The sequence below is a fragment of the Hyperoodon ampullatus genome (genome assembly GCF_949752795.1).
Source record: "Hyperoodon ampullatus genome assembly, chromosome: 11".
NCBI classification, from domain to species: Eukaryota; Metazoa; Chordata; class Mammalia; order Artiodactyla; family Ziphiidae; genus Hyperoodon; species Hyperoodon ampullatus.
This window is the reverse complement of record NC_136924.1, coordinates 24,842,226-24,862,563: the sequence shown is the minus strand read 5'-3', so window position 1 is coordinate 24,862,563 and position 20,338 is coordinate 24,842,226. Positions and strand designations below refer to the sequence as shown.

The 20,338-nt window shown below is 38.7% G+C and overlaps 1 protein-coding gene across 2 annotated transcripts in view; it reads right to left on the bottom strand.

Annotated features, from left to right (window-relative positions):
• Positions 1-20,338, bottom strand: part of ANO4 (anoctamin 4) — a gene marked incomplete at both ends in the record, with an annotated part of 224,573 nt that overhangs the window by 20,876 nt on the left and 183,359 nt on the right. For both annotated transcript variants that reach the window (XM_079714090.1, XM_079714091.1), the window contains 3 exons: positions 972-1,091; positions 7,763-7,910; positions 9,657-9,809. In XM_079714090.1, coding sequence (XP_079570216.1) covers positions 972-1,091; positions 7,763-7,910; positions 9,657-9,809 — 421 coding nt within the window. The remainder of the gene's footprint in view (positions 1-971; positions 1,092-7,762; positions 7,911-9,656; positions 9,810-20,338) is intronic.

The following is a 20,338-nucleotide window of genomic DNA, read 5'->3' as shown; positions in this document are numbered from 1 at the left end:
ACTTTCTTCAGATCATCAGTAAGGCTGTTTCACTTTCTTATCATTTGGGTGTTCACTGGAGTAGCACTTTAACTTTCCTTCAAGAACTTTTCCTTTGCATTCACAACTTGGCAAACTGTTTGGTGGAAGAGGCGTACCTTTTGGCTTATCTCTGCTTTCAGCTTGCCTTCCTTACTAAGCTTAGTCATTTCTAGCTTTTGATTTAAAGTGAGAGATGTGTGGCTTTCCTTTCTCTTAAACACTTAGAGGCCACTGTATGGTTATTAATTGAATTGGCCTAATTTCAATACTGTGTCTCAGGGAAGAGGGGAGCCCACGGAGAGGCAGAGAGGGGGAAACAGAGCAGTCAGAACACATTAAGTCCACTGTCTTATATGTGCAGGGTTTGTAGCACCCCAAAACAATTATGATAGTAACATCAAAGATCACTGATCATAGATCACCACAACAAATATAATAATAATGAAAAAATATGAAATATGGCGAGAATTACCAAAACGTGACACAGAGTCACAAAGTGAGCAAATGCTGTTGGAAAAACAGCACTGACAGACTTTCTCGATGCAAGATTGCCACAAACCTTCAATTTTTAATGAATGCAGTATCTGCGAAGTGCACAAAAATGACATATGTCTGTGTGTAACAAATTGTTTTTCTCTTGCTGCTTCAAATATTCTCTCCTTGTCTTAACTTTTGATACTTTAATTATAATGTCTTAGTGGGGGTCTCTTTGGGTTCCTCTTACATGGGCTTCCTGGATCTGGAAGTCTGGGTTTCACCCAGAGATTATGTTTTAATCTGTGTGGGTCACAGCCTCGTAAAGAGACTTAAAAATTCTCCAGGGGATTGTAATGCATAATCAAGTTTGAGAACCACAGCTGTAAATCCACTCAGTCGAAAAGGGCCACTGTCTGAGCAACACCTCCCCACGGCAGAGCCAGCCCAGCTGAGGCTCAGAGTGCCACACTTACCTACAGTACTTGAGAGGAGTCCCCGAGAACTCACTGCCATCAGACTCAGGCTCAGATCGGTTCTCAAAGTCAGAAATTCGGAATACAGACAAGCTGGCGTTCACATAGCCAACCATGCACCTACAAAAGAAAACAGATTCTCTAATTAGGACTCTGATCTCCTCTGCATCCAATTCACCAAGGCTCTACTTCTTAGAAATCCCTGCAGTTATAGGTGCCTTACTTGGACCTGCCTTGTCACAGCACTCAAGTTGGAATACACTGAAAAGCCCTGGGTATGTTGAACGAAGAACAAGTCATTCTTTTGTTATAGTCCTTTTTGTGCAGAATCATCATCTAGACCATCACTACCCCAATCAGTGCTTCAGTGAAATGGGCAAAAGCATTGCATGATCAGCATAAGTAAGTCACCACTTCTTTCATTGATGACACACACACATATGCACACATAATCACATTCCTTCATTAATGATTATCTATAGTTTCTCATAATGCCCTGAATATAACTAGTATGAGTATAACCCCCCTCCCAGCTCACACCCCATGCTACAGTCATGCTAGATTATGTTCCTTTCACGTATCATATACTTTCATGCCTCTGCTCATGTTGTCGTTTCTCTTGGGATTCCTTACTCATGTTTTACAAGTGTTCACCAACTGAGATGTCACCTCTTTTGTGAAAACGTCCTAATCCCCCCAGTCAGAAGACTCATTCCCTTCTCTCTGTGGTGCAGCTCTATTTACTTCACAATGGCCATATAGCTTATATTAGAGTTGGCTGCATACATGTATGTCTTCTCCTTTGGACTATAGTGGTTTTTTTCTTTTTTGGATGAGAAGAGGTGTGATAGATATTTTGGTATCCTAGAACAGTCTCGTGCAGTGTAGGAATCCAGTAAATATTGAATTCAATTTATTTGATTGGAGGAAAATTAAAGTACCAGAGATTCTATCAAGGTCTTGAAGATGGATCAGGAATAAAACTATTGCCTGGACCTCCCAGGGATATAAGCTTCTTGAGGACATGGCTTTCTTTCTGTGTTGGGGAATGGGGGTCAGTATATTACAATACAAAAAAACTTGGGCTTTAGGGTCAAAGTGTAGCTCTGCTGCTTTCTAGCCATGTGATCTTGGCAAATTATGCAACTCTTTAAGCAACAGAAGTGTCCACCTCATAGGGTCATTGTGGGAGTGAAATGAAATGATATATGTAAAGCAAGTGATATAATGCTTAGCCTATAGCAAGATCTTAATAAATGTGAGTGGTATTATTCATTTTATTTCATGCACCTCAGAGGTCAATAAATATTTAATTATTAATTGAAAGAATAAATCATGGTCTTCAGACTCTCTTCATTAACATGTCTGATGTGATTATCCAAAGTTGCTGAATACCAAACCCAAGTGATAACACAAACATAGTTCTGAGAGCACATGGGTTCTGTGCATGTGTTGTCTTGCTCAAGACAAGTCACTGGTTTCATCGTGGCCTTAAAATAAATGAACCAAGCAGAAGGACCCATTTGTCAACAGTCACTCATGGGTGAAACAAATGGTCAGTGCGTGTGTAACATGCCCTACTTCCACTGGCAGCAGGCCTCTCCCATCATTCCATAAAAAGATAATTTGAAATGATTTCTCCCTCATCTATGAACTGCCTAGAACGTGACATGAAAACAGAAGCTCGATGATGATTAGCTGTCACAGAGAGGGAGCCGGTTGTGTGAAATACAGAATAGAGCAGAGTCTTTTCAGGAGCTCAGCTGTGGGAAGGGAAAGGTGCTCTGGAAACTGGCAAAAGCAGGCCCAGCATTGAAATGGAATAATTACAACCCCTCCTACATTCTTCTCTCAAACAGCAGCCCTGAGCTTTACTAAGATTAAAGCTGCTCATGGCTACTCTGTTAAAAAACTCAATAGAGAGCCTAAATGCGAATGAAATACCCATCTCACAGGCTGAATACCTTACATTCAAAATAAAAGATAAAAGGGAGACATAGTTGAACTCTTCATTAAGCATATTCATGTAATGTCAGTCATGAATCTAGTTGAAAATGTGCCTTTAGTGGGCATGTACTCCTTCTGGGTGCAAAGCATTACACATGGAACTAGTAAGTCTTCCTTCCATATAATTTCCATCATCAAGGAAGAAGAGGAACTGCTAATACTGAATTTTCTAGGCATTTATCTAATTCTTTTCACTGTGATAGAATCTTAGCTTGCCAACATCAAACAGTTGAGACCATCATCAATTCAGGGAAATGAGGTTCCCCATACTTCATCGTATAGAGTTCAGCCAGTGGCATCCATGGGTCAACTCAGTGACCTATTGTTACATCAGGAAGGTCACAGGCAGCAGCAGATCCCATGTCTGCTAAGTTGGCTGGCAGGAGGTCTATGTATCCTCACTGTGACACACCCCCAGCTCCAGGTGAGACACAGGAAAGACGAGGCTACACTGATGATCAGGGAGAAGTGAGAGGGAAGGAGAAAAAAGTATCAGACAAAGGAAGAGTTTCCTGAGAATATAAAATAATGAAGTCATCAGTTTTCTTAAGGGGTTGGCAGATGGCCTCTAAAGGCATTTCCAAGAAAGAAGATTCAGAAAAATGTCTTATGCAAGGGCAGCATTGTTTGAATGAGAATGCATATGTTTTCCAAGTAACTTCTGAGAAGACATTTATTTAAATGTGAGAATTCTGGTTTTAAAACCATTCATTACTTATTGCTTTCCATCCTTTACTGTGGGGGAAAAGGATGAGCTAGTGATCATTATCACCATTTTCAAGGGAGAGAACAGAATCAGAAGGTGACTTTTGAGTTTGTAGATTCCAGATCAAACTCACTGCAGAGTGTCTTTTTTTTTTTTTTTTTTACAACTTTATTGGAGTATAATTGCTTCACAATGGTGTGTTAGTTTCTGCTTTATAACAAGTTTCTGCTTTATAACAAAGTGAATCAGTTATACATATACATATGTTCCCATATCTCTTCCCTCTTGCATCTCCCTCCCTCCCACCCTCCCTATCCCACCCCTCCAGGCGGTCACAAAGCACCGAGCTGATCTCCCTGTGCTATGCGGCTGCTTCCCACAGCTATCTATTTTACGTTTGGTAATGTATATATGTCCATGCCTCTCTCTCGCTTTGTCACAGCTTACCCTTCCCCCTCCCCATATCCTCAAGTCCATTCTCAAGTAGGTCTGTGTCTTTATTCCTGTTTTACCCCTAGGTTCTTCATGACATTTTTTTCCCCTTAAATTCCATATATATGTGTTAGCATACGGTATTTGTCTTTCACTTTCTGACTTACTTCACTCTGTATGACAGACTCTAGGTCTATCCACCTCATTACAAATAGCTCAATTTCATTTCTTTTTATGGCTGAGTGATATTCCATTGTATATATGTGCCACATTTGCTTTGAATTCTGCTACTAAATTTGCTTTTGAGGTTTTAGGCATTGTGACTCAAATAGCATGGGGAGAGGGTTGAAAGGGCAAAAGAGCAAGGGGAAATAAGGTCAGGTTTGTGCATTTAAATCAGACATGCTTTGTAGAAAACAAATGACTAATTTATTTATAGGTTAATTTGTAGATAACTTTATAGGTAATAAATTAGGCTAGTGAGATAAGCACAGAAGAAAGTGGACTTCTGACTTCTTGCATTGAAAATGTCAGACATTATGAAATAAGAAGAGTAGCCCTCTGTAACCATAAGCCTTATCTTCTGAAATACAACTTTGCAATTGGTTTTGGTGTTGATCAATTTAATAGATTTATAGCTTATATAAATACATTATTTATAGTTCATTAAGATATTTGTAGCTCATTCTGTGAAAATTCGAGCACTGTGTCCTTGATCAAATCTCTAACTCCTTATGGTATAACTATTTTTACAGGAAAATCAGCTTGATTTATACCACTAGATCAGGTATATACCTCACAGTAATTTTCTAAGGCCTGCATATATCCTTAGAGAATGTTCCCAAACTCTAATCCATGTCTACCTGATAACAAAGTAATTAGTTTATTGCATTCATTGAGGGTGAGGGATCAAACTGGTTATTTGTGCTTTCTGGAAAAAAAAATTTAGTTTGCTGATTGAAATTTTAACTCTGATTGACAGAACAATTTTATAATATACACCTTCAACTTGACCTCACAATTTCTGTCTCCTGATGTCTGCCCAGAGGTGATTTTAGTTCTCTAAGCTCTTTCTAAAGGACCCTTGGGAAGATACCCTGAAAGACGAAGTGACTTCATTTTGTAGGCAATGAACAACACTCTGATCACTGGCAGCTGGAAAGACAGAATGTCTTAAGAGGGAAGATGAAAACATTTGAAAAATTCTTGTGTACCCACTGTGTGGAGACCACTGCCTCAAACCACAGTATTCCTTTCACGTACAGATCTGGCTGAAAAGTGAGAATGTCTTCCCCACTGTGCTGCTAAAGACTCGTCTGCTGAGCAGACGAGTGTTGAGACTGGTGGGAATGTGCAGCCAGGAATAACTGAAGCACGCTGTCATAGGGACACGGGGCCTGTGAACTGAATGACCCTGGACACAGGAGTGAAATTCTCATCCAGGGAGGAGCCAGGGAAACCTGTAAGGTGAAGGAAGCCTGGAGTTCTGGAGAAAGGTGATTGGTTTGGTTGGAATACTGTTGATTTAGGGTCAATTTAAATTGAAATATGGTATTTCCACAGCCGGATTTAATCTAAGTGGGATCTCACTCTGACTGCACATGCTACCTTAAAAGCCTATGACGTCTAAAATTTGACAGTGCTGCTCCTCTATGAGTTCAGTCATCTCTGAAGCATTTTTAAACTGGAAAAAGAAAAAAACCTAAAAAGGATAATAGAGTAGCTGGTGGGGCAGAAAATAAGATTCATGAAGAAACATACACAAATGTAACTATTTGAAAGTAAGAAAAACGACTAATGGATTAGAAGATAAAAAGTAGGTCTACAAATATTGAAGGTAGCAACAGGCTCTTAAGAGAAACATTTTTTTTTTTTTTTAAAAAGGCCCAAAGAGCTCAGTAAAACTGAATTAAGGAGGCTATTTAGAGAAATTCTAATCACTATGAACATTGTCTTAAATCTAATAGGCTGTCCAAATTCTAAAGCTTTGATTCATTATCAACAGCACATAAATGTTCCCACTTTATTTTTTGGTTTCCTCCAGAACAAGACAGGTATTACCATATTTGAAGTAGCGGAAGAATGGAAATAACCATCAAGATTTAAACGCCAGGGAGTTGACTGTTGGATGAGTTGGATAAGCACTTATTGGCAAGGGCCCCGAGGGCTGTGAGGTTCAGGATGAAGGGCACTGTCTGAGTCTAGGCTTTACCTTCGTGTGGGCTCCATCAGTTACTCTGCTTTGTGATTATGGATTTAACCTCTCTCAATCTCTTTCTGCTCTTCAAAGCGAGGCTAATAATGCATATCCCGCTACCCGCGTTGTTTTGAGAATCAGATGCAAAACATACATGAAAGTGGTTTGAACAAAGGTAAGCATTTCTAGGCTGAGTCAAGCAGAGAATGTTCACAACAGTTTACAGGTAGAAAGAAATGCATGCATAGTACAATGTAAGTCTTTAAATCTCTCTTGAAATGGGATGGTATGCTCACAGTGGCTAGATAATTCACCTTTAATGGCCATGTGGTTAGTGAAGAACTTTATAGAAGCTTCCTCAAATAGCTGGATTGTGAGCTTTATCTCATTCAGTTATCTATGCCTTAGAGCATTTATGTAGGATGAATAATGAAATTGGACCTAGGTCAGGTGTGTATAAATTTAGCTGACTTGATCTGGTGGCACTGTACTCCTTGGGGGCTGATGGAACAACACTGGCTATAGAGGATGAATTAGTTTGGCTCAGACTAGTAAACTAAGAGGCAGGGCTGCTTGTAGGAATATGCAGGAGCCTAAGTGAGATGACTTCTGGGGAACCAGAAGGACCCTGTGATCCCAACACACATTCCACTCTGACCTACAGACATTTAAATCCCACAGTTAATTATATTATTTTGACATTAGCCAAACAGGGTTGTTTTATTTTTTCCCATGAAAGTATGTTGGGACTTTTTACCTTTTTTCCAAGGGTGTAGGAATGAAAGCTAGGGGACATGTTATAATTTTGCCAAGGCTTTAGCTGACCAGAAATACAGAGCCTTGGTTTTGGGAACCATTGAGGTGATGCCATAGTATTGATCTCTCAGCGAGTTAAGTTTACCCAATTTGCCTGTGGTAATATAGACACTGGTCAAGTCCATAGCCAGGAAAGAATCATTCAGTTACTTATTCCACAAATATTTATGGAATACCTTGTGAGTACTTGGCACATGATTGCACATTTCTCATGTAAAATTTGCAGAGTCTACACATGACACAAGAGGAATCAAATTATAACTATACTTTTATAAACTCATAAAAATGGCATAACTATACATCATGGAACACTTTTTTTGCTACACACATTAGCATACCACACACTTCTGAATTCATGGTGAGCAGGAGGGGGGAAAAGGATTATTTGCTTTTCTCACACTGGATTCCACCTAAAACTTCTCTGACTTGTATGACTTCCAACCCTACAATAGATCAGAATGTGTTTTCTTTGGCCAAAAGTGTTATTGTATCATATTTCCACCTCCCCACTACAGGCCTTCTGTCCTGGGCTTGTGTTCCATGTACTCCAATGCAGAGGCTTCTGTCTGAGTGTCTAACAGCACACAATGGCTAGGAAATGGGGATTTCATGATGGCTTTATGGCACACTTACTTTTGCCCGGCTTCTCCTTGGCCTGCACAAGGTCCATACTTATAAGCGTACACCAAGCGAGGGATAAAGTCAGATGTGATCGCTATGACAAATGCATTTGTAATAACAGAGAGAATTCCAATGCCTTCAAGAATTCCATACCAAATTCCTATTCAAAGAGAAGTGTTGAGTTAATTCCAGACACAACAGCAGAGGTGATAACTATAAAAACAACTGGGGTAATTCATGTTCAATAGTCCTTTGCACAGGTCCTTCCACCATCCCAAATACTGATTCTTGCAACCAGGAGGAAGAATTTGTACCTTCAAAAACCCTGGCATTGAAGGAGTTTGCATGGAAGTGCACATGCTCATGACTTAAAAATCAGTCGGGTTCAGATATAAGCAGAGAATTCTGGTCAATGATAAGGCACCAAACACTATCTGATAAGACTGGCACATGCAATGTCAAGATGCCACCAGACTGGGAGCTCCTTGGGGGTACCTATAGGGTCTCTCCAGTTAATCTTTATGGACCAAGTTCCTGATGCACTGACCCAGAGCAGGTGCTCATTGAGTGTGTTTGTTTCATTGGGACGTTCAAAGACCACTGAGTTAAGCATATACACACTGAATTCTCTTCTACACACACTGGCTGAGCACCTGCCTGCTCTATCCTAAGCACTGGATGCAGAAATGAATAAAAGATAGTCTCTGATCTCTGCCAGATTTTGAGAGGCTGCACCTGATTCAACTCAGCATCTCTAGTCAAAAACCAAAGGCCGGGCTTCCCTGGTGGCGCAGTGGTTGAAAGTCCGCCTGCCGATGCAGGGGACACGGGTTCGTGCCCCGGTCTGGGAAGATCCCACATGCCGCGGAGCTGCTGGGCCCGTGAGCCATGGCCGCTGAGCCTGTGCATCCGGAGCCTGTGCTCCGCAACGGGAGAGGCCACAACAGTGAGAGGCCCACATACTGCAAAAAAAAAAAAAAAAAAAAACCAAAGGCCATCTCTGCCCCTATAAAAACTGGATCATACTTCCTATGACTCAGGCAAACATTTAGGAAAGAGCAAAACAAAGTTAAGCAAATGGGAGATCTACTTTAAAAAGGAAATAGGTGGTCATAAATCAAATTTTTAGATTCCAAAGTCTTAGGATAGAAACAACCAAATTGAGAATCTATTTAAGCACAAATTCTCTAGCACTGGAAATTATAAATTTCCAAATAGGTAGCTGTACTTGTTATCTAATATTATTATTATTATTATTTTATTTATTTATTTTTGCTGTGTTGGGTCTTCGTTTCTGTGTGAGGGCTTTCTCTAGTTGTGGCAAGCAGGGGCCACTCTTTTTTTTTTTTTTTTTTTTTTTTTTTTGCGGTAGGCGGGCCTCTCACTGTTGTGGCCTCTCCCGTTGCGGAGCACAGGCTCCGGAGCACAGGCTCAGCGGCCATGGCTCACGGGCCTAGCCGCTCTGCGGCATGTGGGATCTTCCCGGACCGGGGCATGAACCCGTGTCCCCTGCATCGGCAGGCGGACTCTCAACCACTGCGCCACCAGGGAAGCCCAGGGGCCACTCTTTATCGCAGTGCGCAGGCCTCTCACTATCGCGGCCTCTCTTGTCGCGGAGCACAGGCTCAGTAGTTGTGGCTCACGGGCTTAGTTGTTCCGCGGCATATGGGATCCTCCCAGACCAGGGCTCGAACCCGTGTCCCCTGCATTAGCAGGCAGATTCTCAACCACTGTGCCACCATGAAAGCCCTATCTAATATTATTTAAAGCTAACAATTATTCTTTTGCAAGAGTTAGTTGAGTCATCTTACGTGGAAACCATATGTAAAAATCTAAAGCTGGTAGCTGTTTTATTTTATCTACCAGGTGGTTAATATCTTTTAAAAACACCCCAAATCCAACTTACCTATGTCTTTGGCCCTTGAAGCTAAAGGTCGCCTCCACTGTGTGACAAATTTATAAGCGTCAAGTCGAATTTCAATTATATTATTCAGTAAGGCCAGAAGTGGTGCTAGGGGAAAAGCTGCCACAAAGATAGTTGTAAATCCAAACTGGAGAACTAGGGAAGGAAAAAGGAAAAAAAAACAAAGAGTATTGGTTTTCCAGTACTATTTTCAAAAGGATAATAATTTGAATGTGTCATTGTTTTAACCCATATTTTTCCCCAAAGCACAGGGAACATCTCTTCTAGAAAGACGGCCAGGACACTTGAAAAAGAGGTACTCCCTGAGCCTGGAAGCAGTGGCATCCTAGGAGCAATGATCATACCTAGAGTCCAGAGCTTGTTTTCTAAATACCATTCTCTAATAAAAGGAACCAGGGCTCCTTAGAGAAATGTTTGATTCCAGAGCTATGGCAGGGAAAAGACAGGATTAGTCTGGAATATCTTGTGATGCCAGAAAGTTAGGAAGTGCTTGAGAAATGATGGGGACACATCAATAGGACACAGGACAAACTTGAAGGAGGTCCCAATGGCCAAAGCTGGAAAAATTTGTATAACAAAATAAATAAGGATAGTATTGGATTACAACCCAAAGACCAAGTATCCAAGTCCATACTGAAATAAATACAAGTATAAATATATACTGAAATAAATAAATGGGGGGAAAGGGACAGCTCTTTCTTATTACAGAATTCTAATTAATAAATGTAGAAGGAATGACTAAAAATAGAAAATCACCAGTAGTCAGACACCACAGTAGTAATTGTTGCAGGCAAGAGCCATCAAAGAATGCTAAAATTAGTTGGGGAAATTATATGGAAAAAATGATTTTTACGTTCTCAAAGTATCTCCCTACATGTTAGTAATTACAAAGGAAAAAATATCTTTACTATGGAGAAAGCTGATGGACATCACCTTAACTGAGTGATCCAAGTTAATACCACCAGTAATAAGACATATTGACATCATACCCCCAAGATGGTTTACTGAGGAGGGTACAATATCCTTTCTGTGGAATTTTTGCCAAAAATGCATAACCTCAACCTAATCATGAGAAACCATTAGATAAGACCAAATGGACCTTCTACAAAACTAGTAGTCTTAAAATGTTAAGATCGTGAAAAAGACAGAACTGTCATAGAATGGAGGGAACAAGGAGATGCAACTAAATGCAATGTTGGATGCTGGAATGGGTCATGGACAAGAAAAAAAGACAGTGGAAAACAGGCAATATTCAAATAAGGTAATTAGTTAACAGTACTGTATTAATGTTAATTTTCTGGCTTCAATATATATGTAAGATGTTAACCTTATGAGAAACAAGGTGAAGAGTATTTAGGAACTCTGTACTATGTTTGCAACTTTGCAAAATAAAAAGTTTTAAAAAAGGCAGTGCCTGACGCAAAACAACCAGATGGCATAATTGAAAAAAATTTAAAAGCACTTGGCTGAATGAATGACTGCGTATTTTCTACTGTTTTTACTTTTAAAACCTTATTTTAGAAAGTAACAACAAAACAATGACTAACACATACACCATTTTCAATGTAACAGGCACTGTTCTAATTACTTCACCTATTTTAACTCAATTTTCACAACCACTCTATTTGGATACTATTATTATCCTTATTTTACAGCTGAGGAAACTGAGGCACAAAGAAGTCAAGTAATTTGCCCAAGACACATCACTAAGAAGCAATTCTAACATGGGTGATATGGTCCCAGAGTCCTGAAGAGTCCATTTACCTCATCTCTGTGATACTGCCACCTCCAGGGTATCCCCCATCTTTGGTTACATTCATACTCAGTGACTATGCTGGTTGGCACTTCACCCACCAATAGACACAGGCATTCCCTTCAGTTTTTCCCTTGGTTCCACTTTTCTCCTGACTTCCCTCTTTCCTTGGGTGAGTCCATCTGCTCTCATGACTTTATTATCCGTCTGATGAGGTTTCCCAATTCTCTCTCTCTCTAACCCTCACCAGTTGTCTGCTGCTATGCTACAGAAGCAGCACTTTCCAAACCAATCTCTCAATCTCATCCTTAAACCTGCTCCACCTTTCATGTCCCTCTTCCCCACCTCCCCTCGGAGCTGTCTTACATAAAAACCAGCTTTTAGCTAGCTCAGCCTTGAGAACTAATAGCCTCCAAGTCCCCAAAATTAATTACCCTTCAAAAATGTCTCTCATCTGTCCCTCCTCTCCAGTGTCCCCAAATCAGACTCTGATTCTCTAACTGGCTTCTCTGCCTCAGGCTTTCTCCTCCTTCCCCCATTGCCCTACTATTAATGTTGGTTAAAGCCCATCACTCATCACCCTCCTACTCAAAATGTTTCAGTCGGTTCTTGTTGCCTGTAGACTAAATCCCCAACTTTTTCCATGCCATTCAAGGGTCTTCCAAACCTCATGTCCAAACATGCCCCATTACCCAGACAGGTGTCCCAAACAATCCTCTGCCCATCCACACCACACTTCTATTTTTATGGGGTCATGTCATGTAGTATTTCTGTTCATACTCTAGTGAAATTCTATTCTTTCTCCAAGTGTGAGCTCAAGTGTGCCCTCTTCTGGGCACATTTAATTAACTACTGCTTCCTCTGTAGCTCCCACAACTCTGCTTATCATCATAGAGCTTATTTTGTCTTAATTTTATGGCTCTTTACCTGTATAGTATCAGGTCTTATGTTTAAGTCTTTGATCCAATTAGAGTTCTTTTTGTGAGTGGTGTAAGATAGGGGTTCAATTTCATTGTTCTGCATGTGTTTATCCAGTTTTTTCAACACTATTTGTTGAAGAGACTATTCTTTCCTCATTGGGTATTCTTGGCTCTCTTGTCAACAAGTAGTTGACCACATATGCGGAGGGTTTAATTCTGGGCTCTGTATTCTGTTCTAATGGTCTATATGTCTAATTTTATGCCAGTACTGTACTGTTTTTATATTACTCTAGCTTTGTAGTATAGTTTGAAGTCAGTAAGTGTGATACTTTTGGATTTGTTTTTTCTCCTTAGGATTTCCTTGGATATTTGGAGTCTTTTGTGGTTCCATACAAATTTTAGGATTGTTTTCTCTTTCTGTGGTGAATGCCCTTGATATTTTGATAGAGATTGTGTTGAATCTATAGATCAGTTTGGGTAATATGGACATTTTACAATATTCTTCCAATCCATGAACATGAGATTTTTTCCATTTGTTTGTGTCTTCTTCAATTTCTTTCAGCAAAGTCTTGTAGTTTTTGTTATACAGATCTTTCACTTCCTTGGTTAAATTTATTCCTAGGTATTTTATTGTTTTTGATGCTATTGTTTATGGGGTAATTTCTTTGTCAGATACTTCATTGTTGGTATACAGAAATGCAGCTGATTTCTGTATGTTGATTTTATATCCTGCAATTTTATGAAATTTGTTGATTACTTCCAACAGTTCTTTGAGTCTTTGGGATTTTTGCATGTAAAATCATATCATCTTCAAATAGTTATAATTTTACTTCTTCCTTTCTGATTTGGATGACTTTTATTTATTTGTCTTACTTAATTACTCTAGCTAGGACTTCCAGTATTATATTGAATAAGAGTGATGGGAGTGGGCATTCTTGTCTTGTTCCTGATGTTAGAGGAAATTTTTTCAATTTTCTCCATTGAGTATAATGTTAACTGTGAGTTTGTTGTGCGTAGCCTTTACTATGTTAAAGTATGTTTGTTCTATGCCCAATCTGTCAAGATTTTTATCATGAAAGGATGTTGAATTTTGCAAATGCTTTTCCTGCATTTATTGAGATAATCATGATTTTTATATTTTATTCTATTTTTTGTTTTGGTAGTACAAGATCTTTTTAATAATTAGAATCAAAGCCTGTCCTGAAACTCAAGTCCACTTAATTCCAAAACCACTTAAAATTTTAATGGGAGGAGGGACAAGATGTCCCCAAACAAGAATAAGATGGTGTTTATCAAAACAGTTTGGGACCTACTCAGGGCTTCAACTCCGAACCATAGTTTTGGGGAAAAAAAAATAAGACAAAATGTGTCATTTCCTAGAAGAGTCTAAAGTGGAGTTGTCAGTTATCTGCTTTTAGCATTAGAGGATTTTTTTTTCTGGTATATATTCTTTTAGTGTATTTAATATTCTGCATGCACACATACACAGATATTATTGCAAAAATATGAAAATCTATTTTATAGTCTTCATCAAATGATCATGTTATTGTGATTGCTTATTTAGTTGTCTCTCCTACCAGGAAGGCAGGAATAATATCTCACTTACCATCCATCACTCTCCTACTACCTAGCATAAGACCTAGCACAGGAAGACAGATATATGATAATGCATACATCTAGGATTTTTTATAAACATGCCAAATTGCCCTTGTGGCAGTTGTACCAATTTAAAAACCCACAAGCAATTGCGAGAAGTTCATTTCCCTTCGTTCTTCGCAAAACTTCATCTTATAACTTTTAAAGAATCTTTGCCATTTTGATGGGATTAATTTGTCTCTCATTTTTCTTTCTTTTTTTTTTTTTCACACACACACATGGTACTTTATTTTTACAAGAGATAAATAAACTGACACCAAGCATTGTAAGTGGATAACCACAACAAAAGCAACAGTGATTGCAATTACCAAACACGAAACACACTCATGCTATGTCAAAATATTGACATTCAGTCCAGTAATCCTCCACTGTAACAGCTCCTTTACTTTGCAGTGAAAATTGATTTGTATATTTTTTGCCTCTGAGTCCTTGTGGGATTTTTTTTTTATTCAAACAGAAAGTCACAAAAATTAATAATCATCCTCATCAGTTCACTCAGTCCTGTGTAATTAATTTTTTTTCATCTTGAACTTTTGTTAGCACTTTTATGAATTCATCAGTTTTCCATAGAGTTCTGAAAATGCTTATTCATTCAGTTCAGCAGTATAGTCAGTTACCAGAAACCTGTACTTGTCAGAGTCTTTTCCAAGAGTTCCTTGAAGATGAAACCCTTTTATAGGAACATTTTTGCAAAAGCATCAGAGTACACCCAGAACTGTCTGTAAATGACAGAAGACTTAAAAATGACCACGGTTAAAGATTTGATGAAAGTGCATAATAATGCAATTGACAAGGAAATTTTAGTTATTTCTGAGATACATTTTAAAGTAATAACAAGACTTATGACTTATAACATTATACCAGAACATATAAGATTTTTAGAAATTTCATGTAATGTCTGAAACATTTACATTAACATATTTCCATACAAATAACCCAAAGAAAGTTTAGCATTAGTTGTTTTCTTTTGTTTGTTCATTTGTTTTTATACTGCAGGTTCTTATTAGTCATCAATTTTATACACATCAGTGTATACATGTCAATCCCAATGGCCCAATTCAGCACACCACCATCCCCACCCCACTGTGGTTTCCCCCCTTGGTGTCCATACGTTTGTTCTCTACATCTGTGTCTCAACTTCTGCCTTGCGAACCGGTTCATCTGTACCATTTTTCTAGGTTCCACATACATGTGTTAATATATGATATTTGTTTTTCTCTTTCTGACTTACTTCACTCTGTATGACAGTCTCTAGAACCATACATGTCTCAACAAATGACTCAACTTTGTTCCTTTTTATGGCTGAGTAATATTCCATTGTATATATGTACCACCTCTTCTTTATCCATTTATCTGTCAGTGGGCATTTAGGTTGCTTCCATGACCTGGCTATTGTAAATAATGCTGCAGTGAACATTGGGGTGCATGTGTCTTTTTGAATTATGGTTTTCTCTGGGTATATGCCCAGTAGTGGGATTGCTCGATCATATGGTAAGTCTATTTTTAGTTTTTTAAGGAACCTCCATACTGTTCTCCATAGTGGCTGTATCAATTTACATTCCCACCAACAGTGCAAGAGGGTTCCCTTTTCTCCACACCTTCTCCAGCATTTGTTGTTTGTAGATTTTCTGATGATGCCCATTCTAACTGGTGTGAGGTGATACTCATTGTAGTTTTGATTTGCATTTCTCTAATAATTAGTGATGTTGAGCAGCTTTTCATGTGTTTCTTGGCCATCTGTATGTCTTCTTTGGAGAAATGTCTATTTAGCTCTTCTGCCCATTTTGGATTGGGTTGTTAGTTTCTTTAATATTGAGCTGCATGAGCTGTTTATATATTTTGGAGATTAATCCTCTGTCCATTGATTCGTTTGCAAATATTTTCTCCCATTCTGAGGGTTGTCTTTTCGTCTTGTTTATGGTTTCCATTGCTGTGCAAAAGCTTTGAAGTTTCATTAGGTCCCATTTGTTTATTTTTGTTTTTATTTCCATTACTCTAGGAGGTGGATCAAAAAAGATCTTGCTGTGATTTATGTCAAAGAGTGTTCTTCCTATGTTTTCCTCTAAGACTATTATAGTGTCTGGCCTTACATTTAGGTCTCAAATCCATTTTGAGTTTATTTATGTGTATGGTGTTAGGGAGTGTTCTAATTTCATTCTTTTACATGTAGCTGTCCAGTTTTCCCAGCACCACTTATTGAAGAGACTGTCCTTTCTCCGTTGCATATCTTTGCCTCCTTTGTCATAGATTAGTTGACCATAGGTGCGTGGGTTTATCTCTGGGCTTTCTATCTTGTTCCATTGATCTATATTTCTGTTTTTGTGCCAGTACCATATTGTCTTGATTACTGTAGCTTTGTAGTATAGTCTGAAGTCTGGGAGCCTGATTCCTTGAGCTCCATTTTTTCCCCTCAAGACTGCTTTGGCTATTCGGGGTCTTTTGTGTCTCTGTACAAATTTTAAGATGACTTGTTCTAGTTCCGTAAGAAATGACATTGGTAATTTGACAGGGATTGCATTGAATCTGTAGATTGCTTTGGGTAGTATAGTCATTTTCACAATATTGATTCTTCCAATCCAACAACATGGTATATATCTCCATCTGTTGGTATCGTCTTTAATTTCTTTCATCAGTGTCTTATAGTTTTCTGCATACAGGTCTTTTGTCTCCCTAGGTAGGTTTATTCCGAGGTATTTTATTCTTTTTGTTGCAATGGTAAATGGGAGTGTTTCTGTAATTTCTCTTTCAGATTTTTCATCATTAGTGTATAGAAATGCCAGAGCTTTCTGTGCATTAGTTTTGTATCCTACAACTTGGCCAAATTCACTGATTAGCTCTAGTAGTTTTCTGGTGGCATCTTTAGGATTCTCTATGTATAGTATCATGTCATCTGCAAATAGTAACAGTTTTACTTCTTCTTTTCCAATTTGTATTCCTTTTATTTCTTTTTCATCTCTGATTTCCATGTCTAGGACTTCCAAAACTATGTTGAATAATAGTGGTGAGAGTGGACATTCTTGTCTTGTTCCTGACCTTAGAGGAAATGCTTTCAGTTTTTCACCATTGAGAGTGATGTTTGCTGTGGGTTTGTCGTATATGGCCTTTATTATGTTGAGGTAGGTTCCCTCTGTGCCCACTTTCTGGAGAGTTTTTATCATAAATGGGTGTTGAATTTTGTCAAAAGCTTTTTCTGCATCTATTGAGATGATCATATGGTTTTTATTCTTCAATTTGTTAATACAGTGTATCCCATTGATTGATTTGTTTATATTGAAGAATCCTTGCATCCCTGGGATAAATCCCACTTGATCATGGTATATGATCCTTTTAATGTGTTGTTGGATTCTGTTTGCTAGTATTTTGTTGAGGATTTTTGCATCTATATTCATCAGTGATATTGGTCTCTAATTTTCTTTTTTTGTAGTACCTTAGTCTGGTTTTGGTATCAGGGTGATGGTGGCCTCAGAATGAGTTTGGGAGTGTTCCTTCCTCTGCAGTGTTTTGGAAGAGGTTGAGAAGGATGGGTGTTAGCTCTTCTCTAAATGTTTCATAGAATTCACCTGTGAAGCCATCTGGTCCTGGACTTTTGTTTGTTGGAAGATATTTAATCACAGTTTCAATTTCATTAGTTGTGATTGATCTGTTCATATTTTCTGTTTCTTCCTGGTTCAGTCTTGGAAGGTTATAACTTTCTAAGAATTTGTCCATTTCTTCCAGGTTGTCCATTTTATTGGCATAGAGTTGCTTGTAGTAGTCTCTTAGGATGCTTTGTATTTCTGTGGTGTCTGTTGTAACTTCTCCTTTTTCATTTCTAAGTTTATTGATTTGAGTCCTCTCCCTCTTTTTCTTGATGAGTCTGGCTAATGGTTTATCAATTTTGTTTATCTTCTCAAAGAACCAGCTTTTAGTTTTATTGACCTTTGCTATTGTTTTCTTTGTTTCTATTTCATTTATTTCTGCTCTGATGTTTATGATTTCTTTCCTTCTGCTAACTTTGGATTTTCTTTGTTCTTGTTTCTCTAGTTGCTTTAGGTGTAAGGTTAGATTGTTTACTTGAAATTTTTCTTGTTTCTTGAGGTAGGCTTGTATAGCTATATATACAAGCTTGTATACCTTGTATAGCTTCCCTCTTAGAATTGCTTTTGCTGCGTCCCATAGGTTTGGAATCATTGTGTTTTCATTGTCATTTGTCTCTAGGTATTTTTTGATTTCCTCTTTGATTTCTTCAGTGATCTCTTGTTTATTTAGTAACATATTGTTTAGCCTCCATGTGTTTGTGTTTTTTACTTTTTTTCGCCTGTAATTCATTTCTAATCTCATAGCGTTGTGGTCAGAAAAGATGCTTGATATGATTTCAATTTTCTTAAATTTACTGAGGCTTGATTTTTTTTTTTTTTTTGCGGTACGCGGGCCTCTCACGTTGCGAAGCACAGGCTCCGGACGCGCAGGCTCAGCGGCCATGGCTCATGGGTCTAGCCGCTCTGCGGCATGTGGGATCTTCCCGGACCGGGGCATGAATCCGTGTCCCCTGCATCTGCAGGCGGACTCTCAACCACTGCACCACCAGGGAAGCCCCGAGGCTTGATTTTTGACCCATGATGTGATCTGTCCTGGAGGATGTTCCATGCGCACTTGAGAACAAAGTGTAATCTGCTGTTTTTGGATGGAATGTCCTATAAATATCAATTAAATCTATCTGGTCTGTTGTGTCATTGAAAGCTTCTGTTTCCTTATTTATTTTCATTTTGGATGATCTGTCCATTGGTGTAAGTGAGGTGTTAAAGTCCCCCACTATTATTGTGTTACTGTCGATTTCCTCTTTTACAGCTGTTAGCAGTTGCCTTATGTATTGAGCTGCACCTACGTTGGGTGCATATATAATTGTTATATCTTCTTCTTGGATTGATCCCTTGATCACTAGGTAGTGTACTTCCTTGTCTCTTATAACATTCTTTGTTTTAAAGTCTATTTTATCTGATATGAGTATTGCTACTCCAGCTTTCTTTTGGCTTCCATTTGCATGGAATATCTTTTTACATCCCCTCACTTTCAGTCTGGATGTGTCCCTAGTCTGAAGTGGGTCTCTTGTAGACAGCATATATATGGGTTTTGTTTTTGTATCCATTCAGCAAGCCTGTGTCTTTTGGTTGGAGCATTTAATCCATTCATGTTTAAGGTAATTATTGATATGTATGTTCCTATGACCATTTACTTAATTGTTATGGGTGTGTTTGTGTAGGTCCTTTTCTTCTCTTGTGTTTCCCACTTAGAGAAGTTCCTTTAGCATTTGTTGTAGAGCTGGTTTGGCGGTCCTGAATTCTTAGCTTTTGCTTGTCTGTAAAGCTTTTGATTTCTCCATGGAATCTGAATGAGATCATTGCTGGGTAGAGTAATCTTGGTTGTAGGTTCTTCCCTTTCATCACTTTAAGTATATCATGCCACTCCCTTCTGGCTTGTAGAGTTTCTGCTGAGAAATCAGCTGTTAATCTTATGGGAGTTCTCTTGTATGTTATTTGCCATTTTTCCCTTGTTACTTTCAGTAATTTTTCTTTGTCTTTAATTTTTGCCAGTTTGATTACTATGTGTCTCGGCATGTTTCTCCTTGGGTTTATCCTGCCTGGGACTCTGTGTGCTTCCTGGACTTGGGTGGTTATTTCCTTTCCCATGTTAGGGAAGTTTTCGACTATAATCTCTTAAAACATTTTCTTGGGTCCTTTCTCTCTCTCTTCTCCTTCTGGGACCCCTATAATGCGAATGTTGTTGCGTTTAATGTTGTCCCAGAGGTCTCTTAGGCTGTCTTCATTTCTTTTTCCTTTATTCTGTTCCACAGCAGTGAATTCCACCATTCTGTCTACCAGGTCCATTCTTGCCTCAGTTATTCTGCTACTGATTCTTTCTAGTGTATTTTTCATTTCAGTTATTGTATTGTTCATCTCTGTTTGTTCTTTAATTGTTCTAGGTCTTTGTTAAACATTTATTGCATCCTCTCGATCTTTGCCTCCATTCTTTTTCCGAGGTCCTGGATTATCTTCTCTATCATTATTCTGAATTCTTTTTCTGGAAGGTTGCCTATCTCCACTTCATTTATTTGTTTTTCTGGGGTTTTATCTTGTTTCTTCATCTGGTACATAGCCCTCTGCCTTTTCATCTTGTCTGTCTTTCTGTGAATGTGGTTTTTTTTCCACAGGCTGCAGGATTGTAGTTCTTCTTGCTTCTGCTGTCTGCCCTCTGGTGGATGAGGCTATCTAAGAGGCTTGATGGAAGGGACTGGTGGTGGGTAGAGCTGTCTGTTGCTCTGGTGGGCAGAGGTCAGTAAAACTTTAATCCACTTGACT